At 38.4% G+C, this 23579-nt stretch overlaps 1 protein-coding gene across 9 annotated transcripts in view; it reads right to left on the bottom strand.

Annotated features, from left to right (window-relative positions):
- Positions 1-3908: 3908 nt before the first annotated feature.
- Positions 3909-23579, bottom strand: part of LOC113417412 (uncharacterized) — a 233977-nt gene continuing 214306 nt past the window's right edge. For 6 of the 9 annotated variants that reach the window (XR_015747719.1, XR_015747722.1, XR_015747724.1 and 3 more), the window contains 3 exons: positions 9744-9817; positions 8179-8255; positions 3909-5886 (listed from right to left, as the gene is read on the bottom strand). Coding sequence is in view for 1 of the 9 variants with exons in the window: in XM_087956047.1 (XP_087812173.1) it covers positions 4511-4693; positions 5804-5886; positions 8179-8255; positions 9744-9817 (417 nt within the window). In the remaining 8 variants the exon portion in view is untranslated. The remainder of the gene's footprint in view (positions 5887-8178; positions 8256-9743; positions 9818-23579) is intronic. The other 3 variants (XR_015747720.1, XR_015747721.1, XM_087956047.1) reach the window with 3 other exon arrangements.

Genomic DNA, 23579 nt, shown 5'->3' with positions numbered 1-23579 from the left:
AATACTGCTATCATATCCCCCCTAGTTCTTCTTTACTCTAGATTAGCCAAACACAATTCCTGCAACCGTTCTTCATATTTTTTTAGTCTCCAGGCCTTTTCATCATCTTAGTTGCTCTTCTTTGTACTTTTTCCAAAGTCTTAACATCTTTTTTGTAATGTGTTGACCAAAACTTGATGCAGTCTCACAGGTGTGGTCTTGATAAGGTAATTTCTGCATTAAGGTTTCTTAACATTCTCAAAACCAAGTATCTAGGCAATCAGAAAAAAACAAGGAACTTGACTGTGCATTTATAACAAGCCAGGAGGTCAAATCTTTCTCTCCCCAGAGGTCAAATCTTTCTCTCCCCATCCCCACCCCAAACCTAATCTTCCTCTTTGGGGTGGCATTTGTGTAGATGCATTCCATGTTTTATTTTATGGTATGTTAGGGAGAACAAGAAAGGGTGTGTTGCTTGACAAGCATGTCTCATGAAAATGATGATATCACAAGCCAGTTGAATAACTTCCAAACATTTCATAGTTTTATAATAGTTAAGCTGAATCACAAAGAATATTCTCAAATCAAAGCAAGATTACTACATTGCTCCAGAATTCTTTTCTTCGTGGCGTTGACATTCCACACCACAAACCTAAAGTCAACAATAAGTAATTAAATAATTTTTACTTATCGAAGCTTACTCAAGGCAATGTACACCATTTGCAGTAAAAATGTATTTGAAATATAAGATTAATGACAGTAAAATTAAAATTGGATGATAATTAAAGTTTGGTGGATAAGATGTGCCTTTATCACTTCTCTATATTTTGGGAGCGTGGAAGCCACACAAACTTTCTAGGAGAGAACATTCCATAATCTGAGAGCCACTAAAAGAAGACCTTCTCCTGTGGATCAGATAGATACTGCAAGTCTCTGACAGCATGGCATTTTTAAAATGACCTCTCCTGCTGATCTATATAACCATACAGGTTCATGGTGGGAAAGATGATCCTTCAGATAATTGTTCCCAAGCCATTTGGGACCTTAACTTCCGAGCAACACCTTCAGTTTTGCCCAATAGACTCCTGCTAATCAGGCAGATCTTTCAATGTTGGCATCACGTGAACCCTATAACCACCAATAATTTGCAGACTAGGCGCTGCATTTTGCATCAACTGGCCTTTCTGAACTCTTTACATTACACCTACAAAAAATGACATAGGAGTTAAAACCAAATGTAATCAAGGGGTTGATAACCATCACTCAGAAAAGGACATAGCCAATACATAATTTGGCATATGTTCTCCGGACAGCTATTCTCAATGGCAAGTGACAGCTGAGGATCAAAATCCAATCCTAACCTGCTTTTAGTGAAACTCCTTTCATCTTTAAACTGGTTTATAATATAGATATTATGCAAACTCTAAAAGAGAGCTTCATCCTGGGACACACTTTAGTTAGCAAACAGCATCCTAAAGTTTATCCAGAGGCTAATGCTATTCAGTCTTGGCCTTACCAGGAGCTTTCCAGGTGGACTGCATTTGCCCAGCTAATCCTCAGATCTCAAACCCTGAAGATTCTGATTCTGAGAAATCTGAGAAGAATACCCAAGGAGTGGCATAACAGTTTATTTTTCTGTGATTCTTCAGGCTCAGTTCCTAAAATATGAACACTCACCGCCACTTTAACAACAACAACACAAAGACTATTATGGTGTTCAAGAAAGAGCTATCCAAAGTTACCTAATTTGTCCTGAGACACATTGCAAGAATGTCAACCGAAGGAGTGGAGGCGACAATCCTGGAGGTAAAAGCCCAGGAGGTAAAAGGTATGGAGACAGTTCCTTGAGTTCCAAATAAATAGTGTTGTTTGTAAATGTTTTCATGTTAACCTTTTCACAATAGTGGCATTGAGAAAACAGGCAAAAGAAAGAAAGAAAGAAAGAAAGAAAGAAAGAAAGAAAGAAAGAAAGAAAGAAAGAAAGAAAGAAAGAAAGAAAGAAAGAAAGAAAGAAAGAAAGAAAGAAAGAAAGAAAGACAGAAAGAAAGAAAGTAAGAAAGAAAGAAAGAAAGCAAAAGCAACTGCTTATGCATTTGTAACAGATGACAACTTTCAAAGTTTAGCTTAATACATTTTAGAAAATAAAATAAGAACATGTTTCATGTTTCAACATTGCTGGTTTTTCAGGTCCAATGAGTTGAGTATATCATTTTCATTACTCGGTGTGCTCTTGACTATATAGGCCATTACCCCTGGAAACCACCAACAAGAAAATGAAACCAAGAAGTAAATATATGGAATGCTTACTATGACCCCAATTGCCCCCTTCCTCCATATGCTGGTAACTGACATAGGCTAGGCATGCCTGTTACATTGATATCCCAAGTGGAGATTCAGCAATAAACTTGCCCCACCTCAGTCTTCCTAATGTTAGGACTATAACTTATGCTGCAGCATGAGAACTTGGGGGTGCTGTAATTACAGCCCATCATCTTCTGGAGGGAACTCAGTGATTTGATTTCTGTTCATTTTCACAATATTAAAATCTAATTGGATTTCCCTCTGCTCACTTGTACACAGTACATGTTTTTATTGTCCGGTTACATAATTTTGAAGCAATTCTTTCAGACTTCCCAGAGGGTAGGAAAGATCCTGATGACCAGGCAATCTAGAAAAGTCCCTCTGCTCTGATCTAGATGCACACAATGTTTCACATAATGCCAGCAAAAGTAATAGTCACTAATAACTCTATTACCAGTGCCATTATAGGTAGTCCTTGACTTACGTCCACAATTGAGCCCAAAATTTCTGCTGTTACATGAATGACTTCATTTGATAAGTTAGCAAAAACAGTTGTTAAGTGAATCCGGCTTCTCCATTGATTTTGTTTGTCAAAGCATTGCAAAAGGGGATCAAATGACCTTGGAACACAGCAACAGCCATAGGTTTGAACCAGTTGCCAAGCATCTGAATTGATCACATAATCGTTGGGATGCTGCAACAAATAAATAAAAAAGGGTAAATATAAAAAAGGGTCATAAGTCATTTTTTCAGTGCTTTTGTAACTTTGAATGGTCACAAAATGAACTGTTGTAAGCCAAGGATTACCTGTATTTATCTAGCAACCATTGAAAGCCATCTGAATTGATGGGTTGGTCACATCTGATCGTAGCAAATTCTACAGTGTAATGATAAATAAGTGCTTCTCTTAATCTTCAATTTGCCTGCATTTTATTTTAATGGATGAACTTGAATTCTAACACAAAGAGTCAGTGAGAAAACCATCTCTGCTCCTGTCATTATACTGTGCACTAGTATAATATCATAGGGGCCAATTCATGCTTGAAGGGCAGAGGCCAAGGGAGACAGGGAGAAAAAAAGCATTGTGTTTTTTCATGATGCTAGCTCCATCTTTTTGTTAGCGTGCTGTTACATTGCATGTATGTATGAAAGGAGCAAAGCTCAATGGGATAACACTACTTTTGCCATTCTAAAGAAAGCCTTCTGTACAATGGACACCTCTATAAGGTTCAACTATATTTTCCAGCAGTGGATATCCCAGTGCAATTTTGAGTGAGGCCTTTGGTATAAAAATATATATTTTAATCTTTAAAAGGGTTTTTTTTAAAAAAAAAAAAAATCAAAATACCCCAAACCTCATGAGATCTCACCTTGCAGGAGGAGACCCACATTCATTTACAGTAGATCAAAAAGATCAAGAGAAGTTTGGTAACAGTTTCCAACTAACAAATTTCATCTCAAACAAGCCAGTCAGGAGGTTATAAAGACCCCTTTTAGATTGCAGTTGTATGGAACTCTTGGGAAAACATGCAATTGAGAAAGTTCCCTAGCCTATTTAGTGGCCCTCCCAAATCACTTCATTGGAAGAGAAGATGAAAGAACTTCCAATAGAACCAATTAACCAGAGCTTGTAGAACAGCAAGCTGCTTTATTCTGAGATAACCTTATCGGTTACAGTCCTGATTTGTTTTCACTCACTCTTCCCACCTCCAGGCATTTTCCGAATTAGCAAAAGGCTTCTAAACTGGTTAGAAATGATTAAACTTGAACAAGGAAAAAAAATTGAAAAACCTTATACAGAGTAACAGAGTTGGAACGGAACTTGGAGGTCTTCTAACTTCCAGCCCAACTCCCTGTTCAAATAGGAGACCCTATAATGTTCCAGACAAATGGCTGTCTAATCTCTTCTTGAAAACCTCCAACAATGAGGCACCCAAAACTCCAGGAGGCAAGTTGTTCCATCAATTAATTGTTCTTGCTGTCAGGAAGTTTATCTTTATTTCTAGGTTGGTTCTCTCCTTGATAAATTTCCATCTGTTACTTCTTGTCCTGCCCTCAGGTGCTTTGATAAATAGGTTAGCCTATTATAATATAGTATAGTATATATGACAGGTTGACCTTGCTTGCAAGATGGTCTTCAGTTCCAGCTTCTTTGTTTCTCCCTGAATGCTAACTACTTCAGCTCTGACCAATTTCAGATCAAGCCTCAATCTCATCAATGCAGCTTCACTCAGTTTATTTCATAGCAGAGCATCCATTTCTTAAAATGTGCTGTAAGCACATGAGTATTTATGCAGGAATTTGCTAAATGCACACTTGTAATACAATTACAACAACGGAGGTTCAGTGGATTCATAACAGGTTTCCTGATAACAGCTTCTTCAGTCTCCTCCTTGCCGATGCCATATTTTATCTACAAAAAGAGGAAACATTGTGTTTGTAAGTAGTTGACTGCCATCCACACATCCAAGACCAGAAATAACTAGAAATCTATGTTTAGGACAGGATCAGGAGGAGGGTGTTGATAAAGTATCCGAATAAAGGCCCGTTTTTTTTCTTTCCTAAAATGCCTCACATTCTTCAGAGTCTAATTTTAGACTCTTATTTCAGAGGTGGAAACTGACACTGAAATCAGGCATCCTTAATATTTTTGTTCATTCTCAAGAATAATCATTCTTGTAATTATCTGTTATAATTTATAATTCGCATTTCTAAAGCGGCCCAACTTCTCAACTATGAGATTTCTGAATCTCAAAAAGGGAGGTGTGTTTGTTCCAGAAGGTGGATGCTGTGACAAAATCAAGAGGTCTTATTACATGCTATTATTTAATGGGATGAGACATGGCCTCAGATGTCATAGTACAAAATCCAAGAAAGACATTCTGAGGTTCTTCTAAGCAGTTTTGTTTATTGTTCCTTGCTTATAGACAGAATCTTGCCAAACTAAAGCAAACTACAAGTATTAAAATAGTTATACTCCGAGAACTTCTAGGGAGGAGCTCTCTTGACCTCTTCCTCTCAACTAAACCATATAAACTTTGCTGTTAGGTAAAGTATGTGCAAACAATTCAAGTGAAAGGAGACTGTGAGAAAGGGCTCTTGATCCAGGATGGGTAGAATTGGTGCACAAGATGAAGCTGTGCGAAGGTCTTCATAGCTAGTACACCAACCAAGAGAGATACAACAAACTGGTGGCCAAATTAACAGAGCTAAGGATTCTGTACATTTCTCAGGAGTTGCAGGATCAAATTGTTCTTGGGTAATAAACAAGACTATTTATCTTTTGCTTTGTATGGGCTTATTACATCAGATCTCCAAACACAGCCAAGCGATTTTATCACTGTCAAAAACAGTCTGCATGAATTGCTGAATTATTGCAGTATTTAGGAACTAAAATAGGCCAGGTAGTTCAATAAATCTGGAAAACTGTTATTATTGTTCTTCTGAATTTGTTTAAATAGTGCATCACCTAAAAATAATGCACCTGCAGCAATAAAAGAAAAGGTTAGGAAAACTCCAAAACCATGTTTTCTTTTTCTCCTGATCTTTGGCCTCTTCTGATGTTCTTTGCCATGGTCAAGACCTCCCATCTTGCTGCCTGGTGACCTTGAAAGGAAGGTGTGAAGATTAACAATCCTGAGGATGTATTTAATGAACAGCAACAAGGGATTAGTGACACAGTGTCACCTTTCATGGCCCTCCTTAACCGACAAGCTGACACTTGCTTTATTTTTGTTTGCCTTGTTGAGTAAACTTGGGGAGACTTAACTGGATTTACAGTCTTCCACATTTTCTGATTATAGTAGTAATGCCATGAACTTTTTTCATTTCATTCAGTTTTGACAATGTTTGACAACTCCCTTGTGCATGACTATACAAAATGATAATTATTTTATCCTCCCACTCCCAGAGAAGGAAACAACTTTGAGAAGAAACAGTCTTAGATAAATAAACAAACAATGTAAGAAAAAAAAACTTAACCTTCTTCCCTACAGCTGAGATCAGAAGTTGTTGCATTCCACATCTGTAATTTTAATTTTATTTTTTGCACTTACTGTGCAGTAAGAAACTGCCATTTAGATAAAGTATCCTCCATTCCTTAGGCTTTAAAGGGGTGGTGTGATACCCAAAAATACTTCAGTAAGGCTTACTTCAGACAGAAGAGAAATAAGAAGATATAGCTATCCACTGCCATAGCCAAACCTCTAAGCATAATCTTTGAAAAATCTTTCAGGACCAGCTCCTTGCCTAACCTATGGTTACAAGCCACAGTCATCCCTATCTTCAAAAGGAGACCCAAGCCTAGTTGAAAATTACAGACCAATCTCTTTATGCTGCGTCACCTGTAAAGTCATGGAATCAATTATTAACCAATCCATCATCCTCCATTTAGAGACAAACAACCTACTCTCCAATAAACAATTTGGTTTCAGAAAAAACTATCCTGTAATCTGCAATTCTTACACTGCAAAAACATATGGACTACACAACTCGACCAGGGCAAAGCAATAGACGCAATCTACATAGACTTCTGTAAAGCCTTTGATTCAGTGGTACCACGACAAACTACTCCTAAAAATAAAATCTTATGGTATCTCTGGACAACTAAATAACTGGATAGAAGCATTCTGTCAAACAGACAACAAATGGTCAAAATCGGAACGCCCTATCAAATCCAGTACCTGTCAATAGTGGTGTTCCCCAAGGCAGTGTTCTAGGACCAACTCTCTTCATAATCTACATAAACGACCTTTGTGATCATATCAAGAGCAATTGCGCTCTCTTCGCTGATGATGTAAAGCTGTTCAATACCACAGACAATACTACTACCCTTCAAAAAGACCTAGACTATGTATCTGAATGGTCTAACATATGGCAACTTCAAATCTCAACAAATAAATGCTCTGTCTTACATATTGGTAAAAAAATCAGAAAATAAAATACAAACTGAATAGTCAAGATCTTGTTGACACCCAAGCTCTGTAAAGGACCTGGGAATACTCACCTCTAATGATCTAAGTGCTAGAGCCCACTGCAACTACATAGCCAAAAAGGCATTAAGAGTTGTTAACCTAATCCCACGTTGCTTTTTCTCTGGTAATATCTCACTACTAACCAGAGCATACAAAACATTTGCTAGACCAATACTCGAATACAGTTCATCAGTCTGGAATCCTTATTACGTATGTGATATTAGCACAATTGAGAAAGTCCAGAAGTATTTCACAAGAAGAGTTCTCCACTCTTCTACTCGTTGTAGAATACCTTATGCCACCAGACTCGAAATTCTAAAACTAGAAAACCTTGAATTACGCCGTCTTGGTCCGACTTAAGCATGGTATATAAAATCATACATTGCAATGTCCTACCTGTCAATGAATACTTCAGCTTTAACCATAACAACACAAGAGCACACAACAGATACAAACTCAAAGTAAACCGCACCAAACTTGATTGCAGGAAATACGACTTCAGCAATAGAGTGGTCAATGTCTGGAATACTCTACCCGACTCTGTAGTCTCTTCCCCAAACCCCAAAAACTTTAACCTTAGACTGTCTACTATTGACCTCACCCCTTCCTAAGAGGTCTGTAGGGGGCGTGCATAAGCGCACCATCGTGCCTACCGTCCCTGTCCTATTGTTTCTCTTATTCTTTTATTTTTCTTATATGTACCCATTTCATATATTAACAACTATGTATACACTTGTACTTATTATCTTGTAAACAATTGACAAATCAAATAAATAAAATAAATAAAAGAAGGCTGCCATGGTTAAAACAGACTGTTACACTTGGGTGGTTATGCAGCAATCCATGAGGTTACATGTAAAACATTTATGATGATGGGAAGATACCGATTTTATGCAGTTGGGATAATAGAAGGACTTTTACTTACTCATTCTAAGAACCAAGTTCTGGAGAAGTAGCCATGGTGTATTTTGGCAGCAAAACCAAGAAAAAGTCTGCAGGCATCTTAAACAGAAACAAATATATTATCTTATTAGCCTTCAAGGTTTTGAGGTGACAAGATCTGCCATTACCCCGTCAGGCTGAAGAATATTTTGTTGAAGAATATTTTCAAAAATAGTGCACATGTTTGTGAAGAACTGTCAGAAACTTGTTTTGCTCCATCCTTAACCTTCAGGTTAAGTTTGTTATATTGTTCTTATTCTTTTCCTCCTTGTATAATGCTGAGACTTTATAATGGGCTGAGCTAAAAACATAGTATGTTAGTAAGTAAATAAGTCAGTCAGTCAGTCAGTAACTGCATTCATAAACATGTAATTTGGATGCCTCAAACATCATGTCAATGCTTAAAACAACTATCATTTCTTAAAACTCCTTAATCCCTTTGAACTCAAGATGGCCTGAGTCTTCTCCACTTCAGGAGTCCATCCTTTGACATATCCCTGGAGTAGCTTTTGAGTAAATAGGTAGCATAACCCCAACCCAAATCAAGGTTCAAAATTTATGTCCATTTGGTTGAACTAAGATACCTGACTTACTCTGCTAGGTTGGCTAGATAAGGTACCATGAGAGCTAAAAAGTAGATGATATCTTGAGGGCCATTTGTTCACCATCCTTGATTTAAACAAGAGGTGAATGAATCATTTCTCTTTTTTTAACAGCTACATTATTATGTAAGCAAATTGATCCAGACAATATGCTGTTCACAAAGCACACATATGTCTATAAATTGAAAATGTGAATGAATCATTTCTATATGAGCATTTCCAAAATTTAAATTTGGCAATCCCGTATTCATGGGAAAATATCCACATGCCCCATGCTAAACATTTCATCCAATGTAATGCAGGAGACAAAGTCTAGATTATTTTAGCAAGTAAAAGTAAATCCCATAAGTTGGCAGTTATTTCAATGTATACTTAATTGAATGGTGATAATGGAGGAACCAAAGGAAAAAAGTAACATACATAGGAAAATATTAGGTGACATACATGAATATTTAGGAAGAAAACTGAAGTATATGGGAAAAATGACTGGGCCAGTTTTGATATTTGTTAAGTGGGGGTGGGTTGATTGATGCTAAAGCATTTTGAAAAAGGTCTCCTAACTTCAAATGCATAATAGATGTGAAGAGAACAAGTTTCTCTGGACGAACCCAGATAATCTTTAAAGGTCTTAGCAAGTTCAGTTCTGGTAAGCATAGGCAATTCAGAGACTAAAATCCTTTAATAAGAAAAGCATGCTCTGTGACCAAGGGACTGGCACACTGAAGACTGTTGATAAGAGAACATGGCCCTATTTGCCCTATCTTGTTTGTCTGGAGTAGGCGAGATCTATTAGACTGCCTGTTTCCTGATACTCTCTCTCCACAAAATACACCTTCTACAAAATAATAATATTTAAAAAAAAAAAAAACAGAGTAAACATGCAGTCCGCTACACCCTCATCCCCACCTCTGGACCCTTTTGAATAGGCCTTACATACCTTGTTTACCTTGCTGCATGCCAAGAACAGAAGTGATGCGGACAGTGGCAGCTCCTTGCCAACCTCTCTTCAAAATCAGTTTTCTGGAGGCAGAGAAATACAAATATTCACACAAACACATCTAAAGGAATTTGGTGCTATAGATCTTGGAAAGGGCACAGTTATTTCCCCCTGAAAATAATAAACCAGAGAACCTCTTCCTTCTCTTGCACTCAGAAGCAACAGGAAACATTGTGGAGAAGGCCCAAAGGAAAGATCTGGCTCAGGTGCCAAGAGTGGCTTTGACATCTGGCTTCCTTGAAATTCATATGGCTGCTTCTCAGGTCCTCTGATGCAGTCCAGAGACTCCCTAAGCCAGATTCCTGAGGCTTAGCACCTTGGCTCCTGAAATTAATTCACCTTTAACCCTCAATTTTAGGAAAGCAGATTCCACCTAGCATATGAAAATATCCTTAGGTATACCATCTGTTATTGTCCTGAAGGGTGACTGAAGAAGATGGAGGAGTGCAACTATAAGGGCATCAACAGGGAAATGCGTTGTGCATACTGTACATGGCTATCTGGTTTTGAGAGATGAATTTATGGACATTTTCATATCACTATTTGGTTAAGTGCTCTTGCTGATCTCAGAGGGGAAAAATATACTGTATCGTATAAATGCTAATAAAACTGCTATAATACTATAAACAGGTTGTCCTTGACTTACAACCACAACTGAGCCCAAAATTTCTGCTACTAAGCAAAACAGTTGTAAAGAGAGTTTTGCCCTATTATACAACCTTTCTTGCCACAGTTGTTAAGTGAATCACTGCAGTTGTTAAGTTAGTAACACAGTTATAAAATGAATTTGGCTTCCCCATTGACTTTGCTTATCAGAAGGTAGCAAATGGGGAACACATGACCCCTTCAACCATCATAAATACATGCCAGTTGCCAAGCCTCTGAATTTTGATCACGTGACCATGGGGATGCTGCAATGGTCATAAGTGTGAAAAATGGTCATAAGTCGCTTTTTTCACTGCCGTTGTAACTTTAGTCACTAAAAGAATGGGTGTAAGTCAAGGACTACCTATACTTTCATATAGTGAGAATTTAGTGGTAGTTATAATTAGTGAGGCTATCAAATAAAACTACCATATGGTGCAGGTATCCTCACTAAATATGATCCTCACCAGATATGACCTGGTGTTATTGATAAGGTTATATAATCCCACCACTAAAAAATATCCTTAGATATGATCATATGAACTCCATATCAAAAATGATGTGTTTCCTAATCCCATCAGGAAACAGCCGCTTGCCAACCCTAAAGTTAATAATTAACTGAATTTCCCATTTGATTGTACTGATTTCTGATACTGTTAGGCCTTGATGCTATTGAAATATGGAAATATTTTCAAGCAAACCCTATTTTTTGTAAAGAAAGCCATAATAAACTTTTTGCTGACCACAGTTAAAATCACAATAATTACAATTAATAGGCAATCAGGGACCCACAATACACCTTACATCCCTCCAAGTGCTTCAATCAACCTGGCCTCAACAGGTTTGATTCACATATCAATATTATCAATGCCAGAAGGAATTTACAAGAAAAACTCATTAAATAGTACATGTTTTAAAATAGTAATAGTAAACTAATAAAGAAAAACCTTACTGTTTTTCTCTTCTATTTCATAGCTATACTCTGTAGATTTTATTTAGTAATTTTATTTGGTTGTTAACCTATAATAAATAATTTGAATATTGAGTTTTTCCAGGCATGTTGGAAATGCTTTTGTATTTTAGAGTTCTAAGACATGCAAATAAAAGAGCATAAAAATAGTGTCTCAATAATATATATTTAATGAAGTAATACATGTATAATAACCCTTACTGTGACAATAAAATTGACAATTCCATACAACATAGTCAATTATAGTTTTCTAAGAAAGAATCTGTAAGTTTATGGGTTCTAATTTTGGGATTAAAGTTCATATTTAGGAGAAAAAGGGATTGCCTTCCAACAGTCTTTCTTCAAGGCTAATTTTCTAGCAGCTGTTCAAAAATGACATCTAGATGTAACTTGATAGGTCTGATAAGGATGTTGACTTGTATAATGCTAAAGCAGAATTTAAAGCAGAGTTACAAATGCTCTTAACCAAAATCTGTTCATCTTGCTGGTAAACCAATTTTTCCCCTGTATTTCATTATTTTAAAATTATTAAAAACCCCAAAATATTGTTTTCACTTCTGAGTCAGTTTTGGACTCCTAGCAACAGTCTTAATGAGCCCCTGTAATTTTCTTGGCAAGTCATTTCAGGATTGGTTTGCCTTGAAGACATGGCAAATTAGATATCCCTGAAGGAGGAGAGATAGCATTATGGTTTAAATTAGCATCCAGAGGATGGAACTTAGCTGTTGAAATCTCTCTGGAGAAAGAAGAGATTATGGGATCATCCACATGTATGCCAGACAGCTGCTCCTCACAAGTAGACCACAGGCTGATGGTTGTCTTTCTTGGAAAAGTTATCATGTTCAGTGATTCATTATGGCAAAAATTTATGTACAGAAACTATACGTAGAAACATAAACATACATATTTTGTTGGGAAGCAACAGTACCTTGACAATACATTGGTGTATGTTTCATAGCCTCTGCAATTATAGTAATGCAAATGAAGGCCTTCATTTTGAAAAAGTTTGCATTGTCTATGGATGCCTTGGAATGAAGGCAGATAATGCTGAAATTAGGGTTACTTTACTTCCAGTTTTTATAGTGTATGAGTCAAGTATAACCATCTAAAATCTACTTCATAGCCTTAGGCGCTTGGCTTCTTTGAAAATCCTACTTCCCCTTTTCATTTTGTAAGCAATGCACATAGTCCACAAGAATCATTTCTGAACCTGACTCAACATTTTGGGGGGGGGGGAGAAAAGATCTTATTTCACATTAAAGTTACTTGAGCCCTTGGTTGGACTCTTCAAATCTGAATCCACATATCATTGGGAATCAGTAAAGTGCTATGAATTAGTTTTGTTTTTTTAAAACTTTTGATAAACTGAATTAAATTTGAAGTAGGCACGCCTATAGGAACTTTTGCTAGGAGCATGTAGGATCTTCTGGGTGGGACAGATTCCTATTGGGACAGAAATTCCAAATCTAATTTGGCTGGATCCAAGAAAGGAAGCACTCTGCCTGTGCTATCACAGCTTGTAAATCTTTCAAACCAAGGAACCTTCAGGAGCAAAGCAATGGATTTTCCCTGCCTTGTGGCAGGGGAAACTTTTAAAATTGAAGCTCTGTAGTACAAAAAAAAGGCCTCCAAAAAGATCACCTCTGGCAAGATTTCTAGCCTTATCCTTTATTATTATACACATTTATGCAAATGAAAGGAAATTCATCTCATCTGTTTTGCTTTACATGTTTAACGAGAGACACATTCTGTCCTCCAGCTAAAGATGTAAATTCGATTTAGAGCTTTCAAAGGAGCAGTAGATATGTCTGCAGGAGAACTAGCTCAAAAGAGACATTTCTGGTTTCAGGAGATATATTTCAATCACGATTTTCAAAATGTGACACTTTTATTCTCGTTATTCCAAGATTTCTGGGCATGCATAGTTGTACAAATTTCAAAATGTATAAAGCTATTCCAATTAAGAACATGTTTGTTGTCTGATAATATTCTCTAATGTACAGTATTAGCATTTGACAGAGGATTTGGAAGTGACGTTTTGAAAAGAAAAAAAGTGGGGGGAGAATAAATGCACAGGATGGTGTTCGCACTAATGGAAGTGGAAGGCCACACTCCCACACTCAGTCTGATGCATTCATCCCAGTCCATAGAGGGAAGAGAGCAGGGTATAAAACACAAACACAACTATGTTGAACACAGCAATCTGTAAAAAGTGGGTGTGCTGCAGGTAGAAAAAGGCTGGAATCTCATTTTGGATATTTCTAACATCTATCATTCGAAAAAGAATGTTGACGTCTTTTCAGTACACCATAATCAGAATATCAGGCTTCCACAAACAGGAAATGCTAAGTTTTATATTAAAAACAGATTCTTGGACATTCCATCCATCTTTTCTTCCATCTTTTCACCAAACCTTTGTGTAACCTTCAGCTAGTTTGTAATAGGAGCGGCTCCAGACTTTGGTGTACTTAAGGAAATGCTGATGTATGAAAGAAAAATTTAAGGGTAACATCTTCTTTGAGGTGAACATTATGGATGTACAGTATGTAACATGCATTCTCCACCATAGTATCGGAATGGTTTGCTGCTATTCTGCATTGTTTTAAAAAATTGCAGTCTAGTTATTAGCCTTCAAGGTAGACAAGAGTAGGGAACTAAGGGCATGTAGGTCAGAACTTGTAGAAGACCAGGCAGAACCTGGGGGCAGAGTCAAGAGAGGACTCAAACTAAAACTATTAGGTATCCAAAAACAGTCCAAGTCCAGCCCCCTCAAATTCTATTAACTTTTATCTAGCGACAATTTAGTGCTGACTGTTAGCTGACAGTCTTGTCCAGGTTTGAGCAGTAAATCTTCTGAACTGGAGCTTATGTGAGATCCTGATTCTTTGCATCTGATGAAACGACTTTTAAGTAACAGAATCTTACAACAGTGATCCCCAACCTTTTTTACGTCGCGGCCGGTATCCCCAACCTTTTTTATGGCGCCCGGTACTGGCATTAGCTGGGCCGCCATCTTTTTGATGAAAAAGTGCTTCCGTGACCTCACCGGAAGCACTTTTTCATCAAAAAGATGAGGGCGCTAGCTTCCGTGAGCTTTTCCGGGTAGAAATGGCTTTCTACCCGAAAAACTCACGAGCGCACGCCGCCGCCATTTTTTTGATGAAAAAGTGCTTCCGGTGAGCTTTCTACCGGAAAAGCTCACCGGAAGCACTTTTCATCAAAAAGATGGCGGCGCCAGCAAGCCAGCGGCCCGGTAGGACTTGTTCCACGGACCGGTACCGTCCGTGGACCGGTGGTTGGGACCCCTGTCTTACAAGACTGAATGCACTTTCCCCCTCCCTCCCTTTATCTTCATGTGAGTTACAGAGGGGCTTGTGTGAAATGTTGACTTACCTTTCTTTCCTGGCCCAGGCTCAAGCCCGTCTTATCTGAGTTTTGCCTTGATAGCGGTTCTTCTTCTTATGCCCAAAGGCTGTTCCCTCTGCCCTGCACATTAGCCTATAGTCCTGTGATGATACATGAGTCTCTCATCCAGTGGTGGCTTTCCAAATTCTTTCCTACCAGTTCTGAGAGTGCTCTTTGCACACTCACGCACATGCACTGGGCTTGAAGACCGCCCTCTGTGTCAACGCTGGCGAGCTGTGCTGTTTTTTAGCTCAGGTGAGGTGTGGCTCTACTGCGCGAATCAGCTGAGCTAAAAACCAAGGGAATATAGGAGCGGTAACGGCAGGGACCGGTGAGCCAGAGGTGGTATTTGCCGGTTCTCTGAACTACTCAAAATTTCCGCCACTGGTACACCAGATCCGACCCGAACCGGCTGAATACCACCTCTGCTCTCATCCATATGTCAAACTGGTTTGTCCCCACTCAGTTTCTGAGACCAGCTAAGGCTGGCTAAATGCAGAACGCTAGAATAGCTTCCCAGGAGTTGCATGTGTCTTGCTAGTGACTTAAACTCTTTGAAAAGCATAGTGTCTGCATGTTGTAAAAGATCTCATTTGAATACTTTGCATAGTCTTAAAAGACCACTCTTGTACTCTTTCAGTGTATCTCAGTCCCAGGAGCATTTTTCATATTTTTTTAGAGGCTTCCTTTTCCCATCTGTAGATCTTAGGAGCGGTTTTTTTCTCTCTTTAAGGTGCTCTTTGGAATCTATGGCACAAGTTACCTCCTCTATCTTTTTTTTTTTTTTAAAGGTGAGACCCATTACTTGTGTTTGCTGGATTTCAGTTAAATGCATATATCCCCCCCACCCCTGGCTCATGGCCATGCTTACATGTTGAGTGGCATTCTAGTACAAAAAGAGGGGAGGCCTACAGCGTGAAATCGCTAGGACATAATTGATAAGGTCAAGGCTGGGTCTTTTCTTTCTCTTTTCTTTCTTTTTTTGGTAATAGATTGTTTCCATGTGGCACATATTTCATCTTATGCATAAGTTAAAGTATAGAATGCAACTATAATCCCAGGAATCTTATATCTCTGTTTACTCTCTACATATGACTGTCAAACAGATATTGCTTACATTTAATTTCCAGGGAAATATTTTTTAAAATCCCTCTGCTCAAAAGGGAGGCTAGTTTTTTTCCCCTCTTGAAATAATTTTAAAATGTGAGGTCTGAGGTATGCTGATATAACATTATCAGAGGTGAGGGTGGGGTTTTATTTTCCTGCTAATCTTTTATTGAGGATGAGAATTGTTTCAGTTTCAAGATCATTCTCCTTTGAGTAAACATGGGGTAACTGTCATGTTTATAATTATATGGTTTATATTGGTTCTTTCAAATGCCCCTAACTTTTTTACTTAAGGAGGATTTCAGACTTTGTTTCTGACAAGGAGGACACAGTTCAGATGTAAATGATCCATTCCTTTGTTCAGCTTCTGTTCCTTATATTTATGCCCATTTTTGCTTCCTTGTCTCAATTTTCCTCCTCATTATAGCATTTTATACTCCCTCTTTTCTGTTGGGCCTCTGAGATCAACAAGAAGAACAGTAGCTAGGAGAAGACAAGGAAGAAGAACCATCTACATTCACTTGAACTCTTCTGGTCCTGAATTTGTGGGAAACCTAACAGATTTTTGAAATATTTCAGATGTTTGAGACTGCAATTCACAGAATTCTTAGCAGGATGGCAACCATAACTTTTTTCTTATTCTCTAGTTACTGGCAGATGAAGATCAGCCTAAAAACTATTTCAGCTATATAAGAGAAAGTAAAAAGAAGAAACATGACTTTTCTAATATGTTCATTTCTGTTGGATGGTGCCAGAAGATTTAAAGAATGCAGGATGTATCTATGAAAGCCAGCTTGGTGTAGTGGTTAAGGCACCAGGCTAGATATTGGGAGACCATGAGTCACAAGTCAATACAGGCACACACACACACACACACAAAGGTGTATCTATGCCATTAATAAAAAGTAATAAAGGGAAACCAAATTTAAAGTTAACAAGCTTGCTTAAGCAGTTTTAAAGAGAGTGCTTGATAATTAATTAATGTCCTAAATGGAGAGCAGGAAGGAAGGATACAATAAGCCTGATTCATCTCCTGAATCCATAAAGTAGGAATTTCTTCAGTTTCCTTTATTTCAGTTCTTTAAATAGGTTGACTTAATCTGCAGTTTGAATGAAAAGAAATGAGTGTTTCCTCCATGAGGGAACTAATCGTAGACGCTTAAAGACAGCACAGAAAGCAGAAAAGAAAAATAATCTCTGAGATACGGTAATTTATATCAAAACATATGCACCAAAACAAGGCTGACATGAGGACTGTCATTTGTCAGCATGTCATTTTCCTGAGGGGAGGCCATTTTCCTGAGGGGAGTCAAAAGACAGCACTTTTTTGTAAGACTTTATCAAGAGACAATAATTTTTAACAGCACTTTTGCTAATCTTGTTAAAGGAATCCTTTCCACTTGCTTGGGTTTGGAGGAGGATGTGTCAAGTCACCAGAGTAGAAGTTTTGAACTTTTGCTCAATCCTGAGCAATCGTTGCTGTGATGTCACTTTTTACACACACACACAAAGTTAGGCTCCAATCTGAGTCAGTCACCAGGACCAAAGATTTATTCTTCTATGCTTTCAGACTCAGGCTGGAGCCCATTCTCAGAGAAATTTCCAGAATGTTCTGGAGAGTGAGAAGTTCCATGAGGATGGAGGCTCCAGCATGAGTTTGAAAGCATGGAAGAATAAATCTCTGGTCCTGGTGACTGACTCAGATTGGAACCTGTCACTTCAGCAACTGACGCACGGCAATCTGCTGTGCCGCGCAAAGCAGCTGTGCTTCAAAAGCAGGGAATAAAGGTCAGTATGGGAGCCCGCGTAGGCGGATGGGCCCAACTGCAGCTCCTCAGAGAGAAACAGTTCGGTCTCAACTGATCTTTGGTGCTACCAGTACGCCAGAACCAGGCCGAACTGGTAGAATAGCATCACTACATTCAGCCCTGCTTTCCTGCCTCATTCGTTTCAGCAGAAGACCAAAAGTCACATATCCTACTGAAAGGAAAGGGATTTTACAACATTTACCTTTGCTTGGATCATGCCCATGCTTTGGCTCTGTTCCCCCATTACTGCACCTTGACTCTCTCATAATCCATTCAAGAAATAGTTAAAGAACTTCATCCTAGTCACTTTTTAAAAAGAAACAAGACATTTCTCCACCACGGGATGTTCACAAGGAGCTGACAGAAAGCAAACTCCATTGGACTCTGGATTTATGTTTCTTGAAACACATCATCTCCTGTCAAATGGCACTCAATATGGTAAAATTATGGAGTCTTGTAAAGGAGGGGGGGGAATCTCCTTTCCAAACTGAGGTAGGGGATTACTGACTGAAAATGTGTTCTTTGGGGAGCAATCTAAGTGTTATATTTACATTTGGCTTGGAATTATTTGCAGGGTGGAATTTAAAATGCAAATATTTTAAAAGCCTGGAGCTGAGAGAGAAACTGAGTGTGGGTACTTCTGTTTTCTTTAACAAGAAATAAAGTGAACTGTTTTCTCAACTTTCTTTACTGGAATCTTAATGAGACCAAAATTATGACAGCCAAAAATGGAGAAAGCTGCCACTTTAAAAGCTCATTGTTACTGTGCAAGGCAGGCTTCAGGTTTATTTCTTTTTAAATTAAATTCATCTTCATCTTCCACAGTTTGCAATACTAAAACCATGCTTGCTCTTTGGGGCATTCCTGTCAATGTGAACAGGAGTCCAAATAAATTTCTTGGAGATTGTAGTTTGAGAAAAGGCACCATACAGAGTAGTATCCCGACCTTAAGACTGAATGCTTGCCTTGTAATATGCAGTAAAATAAACCTAGTTAGGCTGTATTTGAGCCCTGACTTGGTTCAGTTATGACTTTTTGCACCATTTTTATTCCAGGACATTCTAGGAACTTTCTGTTTCAACAAAATGGCCTAAAATGGATATAGTATTTAAAAGTAACTCTCCCCCTCAAAATAAGGAAATAATGATTGGAATAATATTCTTGACATTGTCATAACTAATGTCGTAACAATGAAAACCAAAAGCAATTGCCATCAGCTGGATTATGTCAAGGGGTAGTTGTGATGGCACATATAAATTCAATTTAATAAATTCATTTAGATTCAAAATATTTAAGAAATAAATAAAAATCATTTAGGCCAGTGGTTTCCAACCTTTTCTTCAATCAGAATTGAGCTGGAAGGGATCTTCTAGTCCAACCCTCTTCTCAAGCAGGAGATCCTATATTATATCAGAGAAGTGGCTTCCAGTCTCTTCTTAAAAGCCTCCAGTGATGGAACACCTACAATATCTGAAGGCGAGTGTTCCACTGGTTAATTGTCCTTGCTGTTAGGACGTTACTCCTTAATTCCAGGTTGCTTCTCTCCTTGATTAGTTTCTATCCATTGTTTCTTGTCCTGCCTTCTGGTGCTTTGGAGAATAAGTTGACTCCTTCCTCTTTGTGGCAGCCCCTCAAATACTGGAACACCCTAGTCCTTCTTTTCTCTAAACAGACCCCCTTCATCACGGAGCCACTTTAAATACCTTTTGTGGCCATGGACCACCAAGACTTAAGTTTTAAATCATAACATTTCTTCAAGCCTTCACAGACCCCTGGGACAACATTGTGCCCCCCTCCCACCAAGAGTCCACAGACCACAGGTTGAGAACCACTGATTTAGGCAAACAGCAATAAGCCAGATAGATAAACCTGCTTCAGTGAGTGACTGCTCTTTCAGCCAAGTTGCAAATATAGAACATTGGTCCAATGCTATATTGGAACGATATACATAATTAGAATTCACTATTTTCAAACATATTTATCTGGTTGAGGTAATTAGAACTTTGAAGCTGATAGCACAGCGTGTACACTGAATCGCTACATTTCTGTTAACTGATGATAGAATGACAGTTCAGTATCAGGAAATTGTAAATGACCAGGCTGAGCCCAAGGGCGGCGTCAAACACATCATCAGTTTGGAGTCACTCCACTCCCACAAGAAATCCAAGTCCAACCGTCCCTCCCCCTTGAATTCTCTTGACTCAGAGCCAATTTGCCTTGACTATTAGTAGATCAGATTCTTGTGTATAGATAACATGGAATAAACTTGAAGTGCTTTGAATGAAACTCCTGTTCCTGGTTACTTGCACATGACCAAAATGATATTACAGAGTTTACTTCTTCTACACAGTTATACTCCAGCCTGTTCAAAAGCTGTTCACTCTTTCTCTCTCTCTCTCTCACACACACACACACACACCAATCATGGGCCCATATTTTATTCTGCTATTGTCAGACCAAATGGCACAGTCTAACTGAATGACTAATGCAAAGCATTGAACTTACAGCAAAATAACTGGATGTATATAGGTAGTCGACTTACAACAGTTCATTTAGTGACCATTCAAAGTTACAGTGGCATTGAAAAAAGTGACTTATGACCATTTTTCACATTGACAACCTTTGCAGTATCTATAGTCACATGAAAAAAATTCAGACCCTTCGCAACTGATTCATTTATGACTGTTGCAATGTCCTAGGGTCATGTGATCACCTTTTGCAAACTTCTGATGAGGAAAGTCAATGGGGAAGCCAGATTCACTTAACAACTGCAGTGATTCACTTAACAACTGTGGCACAAAAGGTCATAGAATGGGAAAAAATTCACTTAACAAATGTTTCACTTAGCAACAAACATTTTGGGCTCAATTGTGGCCATAAGCCAAGGACTACCTGTAGTTAGAGGTTATATTCAGCATGTTCTGACCAGTTCTGGAGAACCTGTAGTGGAAATTTTGAGTAGTTCGGAGAACCAGCAAATACCACCTCTGGCTGGAGATTTTGAATAGAATAGAATACTTTATTGGCCAAATGTGATTGGGCACACAAGGAATTTGTCTTGGTTTAAATACTCTCAGTATACATAAAAGAAAAGATACATTCATCAGGAGTCGAGAATCATAAGGTACGACTATATTATGCAGTATCTTTCCCCTGCCACCCCCACCAAGCCACGCCCACAGAACCTGTAGTAAAAAAAATTGAATCCCACCACTGCCTGTAGTTAATAATATTACCACAGATCAGCTCAATCTACATATCCCTGCAGCATTAGAGAAATACATGTGCATATGGACTCTTCACTGAACATCTGTAAAGAATTTGGTGGTTCAGGGGCATATTATACATGAAATACCTAATCTCAGGTTTCTTTTTTTGTTTGTTTATTTGTTTAAATTGCTTTCCACCAGCACATCTGATTATTTTGGGCTCTAGAAAAATCAAGACTCCCAAAGTGGGAATAAGTAGCAAAGCATAAAACTGTGTGGCACAGAAGTAAGGCACGGATTTTGTTGGGTACCGGTTCCCAGTTCGAGAATCTTCCCTGAAGATTTCCCAGCATGCATCATATGCACACATGGAGGGTTCTATATATGTCTATATATCTTATGTCTCTTACAGTCCAATGAATATGAGTTTAAGGAAAAAGTTGAGGCAAGTAGCTGTTATTCATTAGCCTGGTTCACAAAGAGTATTTGCAAGGAAAAAGGACCGATTGTGGAGAAACCCCATGATGTGCTGACACTGCGCTCTATGGTATACATTTGCTGCATTTTTAAATGAGCTGTGCCCATTTTGTGCGGGCCTCATTGCTCCTAGAGAATGTTTTTTACACTCCCGTCCTTAAACCTTTGCACTCTGGAAGGTACAAAGCTGGCTTGTTCACCTGAGCACTTCTTAAAATTCTCAGGTCATTAGGGACGCACAAGATTCATCCTACCTTTTTTTTTTTTTTAAAAAAAGAAGAAGTCGTATACTGGTCAATATTGACCTACAGGATTTCCATTTGATATTTTACTCAGCTCAAAGAGCTGAATGATGGAATGCTAAACCTGACAGTGATGATTTGGGCTTCTGCTCTACCATGAAGCTCATTCAATTACCTTTGGCTAACTTTCAGCCCAACCTAAGTTTCAAGGATGATGTCAAGATAGAGTAAAATAACCCAACAACCCTGTATACATGGTTTTCTGAGCCATGTAAGGGAAAGATGAGATAGAATCAAGATAGACAAGGCCACTAGTTACAACCTAAATAAACCCACAGATAACAAAACTTAGTATAAGCTAAATCTAGAATGAAATTATATTGAAAGAGTAACAGCTTCACAGTAAAATCAGTGTTTTGGAAAAACCCACCGAAGTTAAAAAAACACACTGCCCAACTAAAAGGAGGCAGTGTTATGGCCAAGGATACCTTCCTCAAGCAGCTATTCGAATCCTGGATAGTACACCAGAAAACTTCTGGTAACCACCTTTGGAAAGATTTTTGGATGTAATCGAGATCTTGGACATATTCATTGGGGGGAGGATGTAGCCCCTGGGGTATTTGGATCAAAGTCAACATTATAAATTGGACCCAAACCAAACTTTTAAGCAGTCAGGCTTGTAAAGGTTTAGTTCTAAAATATATCCTCCTGTACACAGTTTTGCCTTTCATGCTGTGGACCTCTTCAGGCTTCCAACCTAACTTCATAGCAAGCTCCATGCAATGTTCATGATCATAATCAAATCTGGAAATGTCATGGCTATGGACAAATAAGTGTGGTATAGAGTAGATGGAAGCTGTATGTTTCTGTTGATATGCCAGTGATATAATCAGGTTGAAATAGTTCCCATTGTAGAGAGCTTGGGCCAGTAGATTGTTTCCACCGTAAGGTCGGCCAACAAGATCACGGTTCGTTTAAAATTTAAACTCCTGAACCACGGCTCATGCTCTAGTTGTGTTTCCTGGCGCTAGCCATGGTGTACCTGAGTAATATCTAGAAAGCCAGTCCACCAATTTACTTTGCCTAGAACAGAATATAGTATGTATAGGTAATCCTCAGCTTAGTTCATTTAGTAGCCATTTAGTAGCCATTCAAAGTTTACAACAGCACTGAAAAAAGTGACTTAGGACCATTTTTCACACTTATGACCATTGCAGCATCCCCATGGTCATGTGATTTACATTTGGCAGCTCAACAACTGACTCACATCTATGACAGTTGCAGTGTCTTGTGATCCCCTTTTGTGACCTTCTGACATAAGCAAAGTCAATGGAGAAACCAGATTCACTTAACAACCATGTTACTAATTTAAGAACTGCAGTGATTCGCTTAACTTTTCTCAGTGGTGAGAAAAGTTGTAAAATGGGGCAAAACTCAACAAATGTCTCACTTAACAGCATAAATTTTGTGCTCAGTTGTGGACCTAAGTTGAGGACTACAGGTAATTTTGTCAACATTCGCTATCAAAATAGCAGTCTGAAATAATTTCATGGATTGCTTATAACATCTATGTTACTTGGCATATTAAGAAACACCCTCAAACTATAGGAATAGAATCCTGTGGTTATTCTCATTTTTCTTTATGCTTTGTTCCTGCTTTATGGATCATATTTAGATAGAAAGAGAAATGTTTAATTCACATGTTTGGCTATGATCACCTTTCTGCTTCAGAATCTGTACTTTTACCTTCGCTGGTGTGATGAATTCTCCAAACAAAGCATCTTCAGTATACTGATAGAAGAGAACAGGAGCCATGGTAGAGGTTAAGCAGCTTGAGTAGTTCTATTCTCACCTGCTCAAGGTTGACTCAGCCTTCCATCCTTCCAAGGTGGATAAAATGAGGACCCAGGTTGTTGGGGGCA

The sequence above is a fragment of the Notechis scutatus genome, chromosome 2 (assembly GCF_049901735.1).
Source record: "Notechis scutatus isolate UNSWTSFEM ecotype Mainland chromosome 2, rNotScu1.2, whole genome shotgun sequence".
Classification (NCBI taxonomy): domain Eukaryota; kingdom Metazoa; phylum Chordata; class Lepidosauria; order Squamata; family Elapidae; genus Notechis; species Notechis scutatus.
This window is presented reverse-complemented; position numbering and strand designations above follow the sequence as displayed.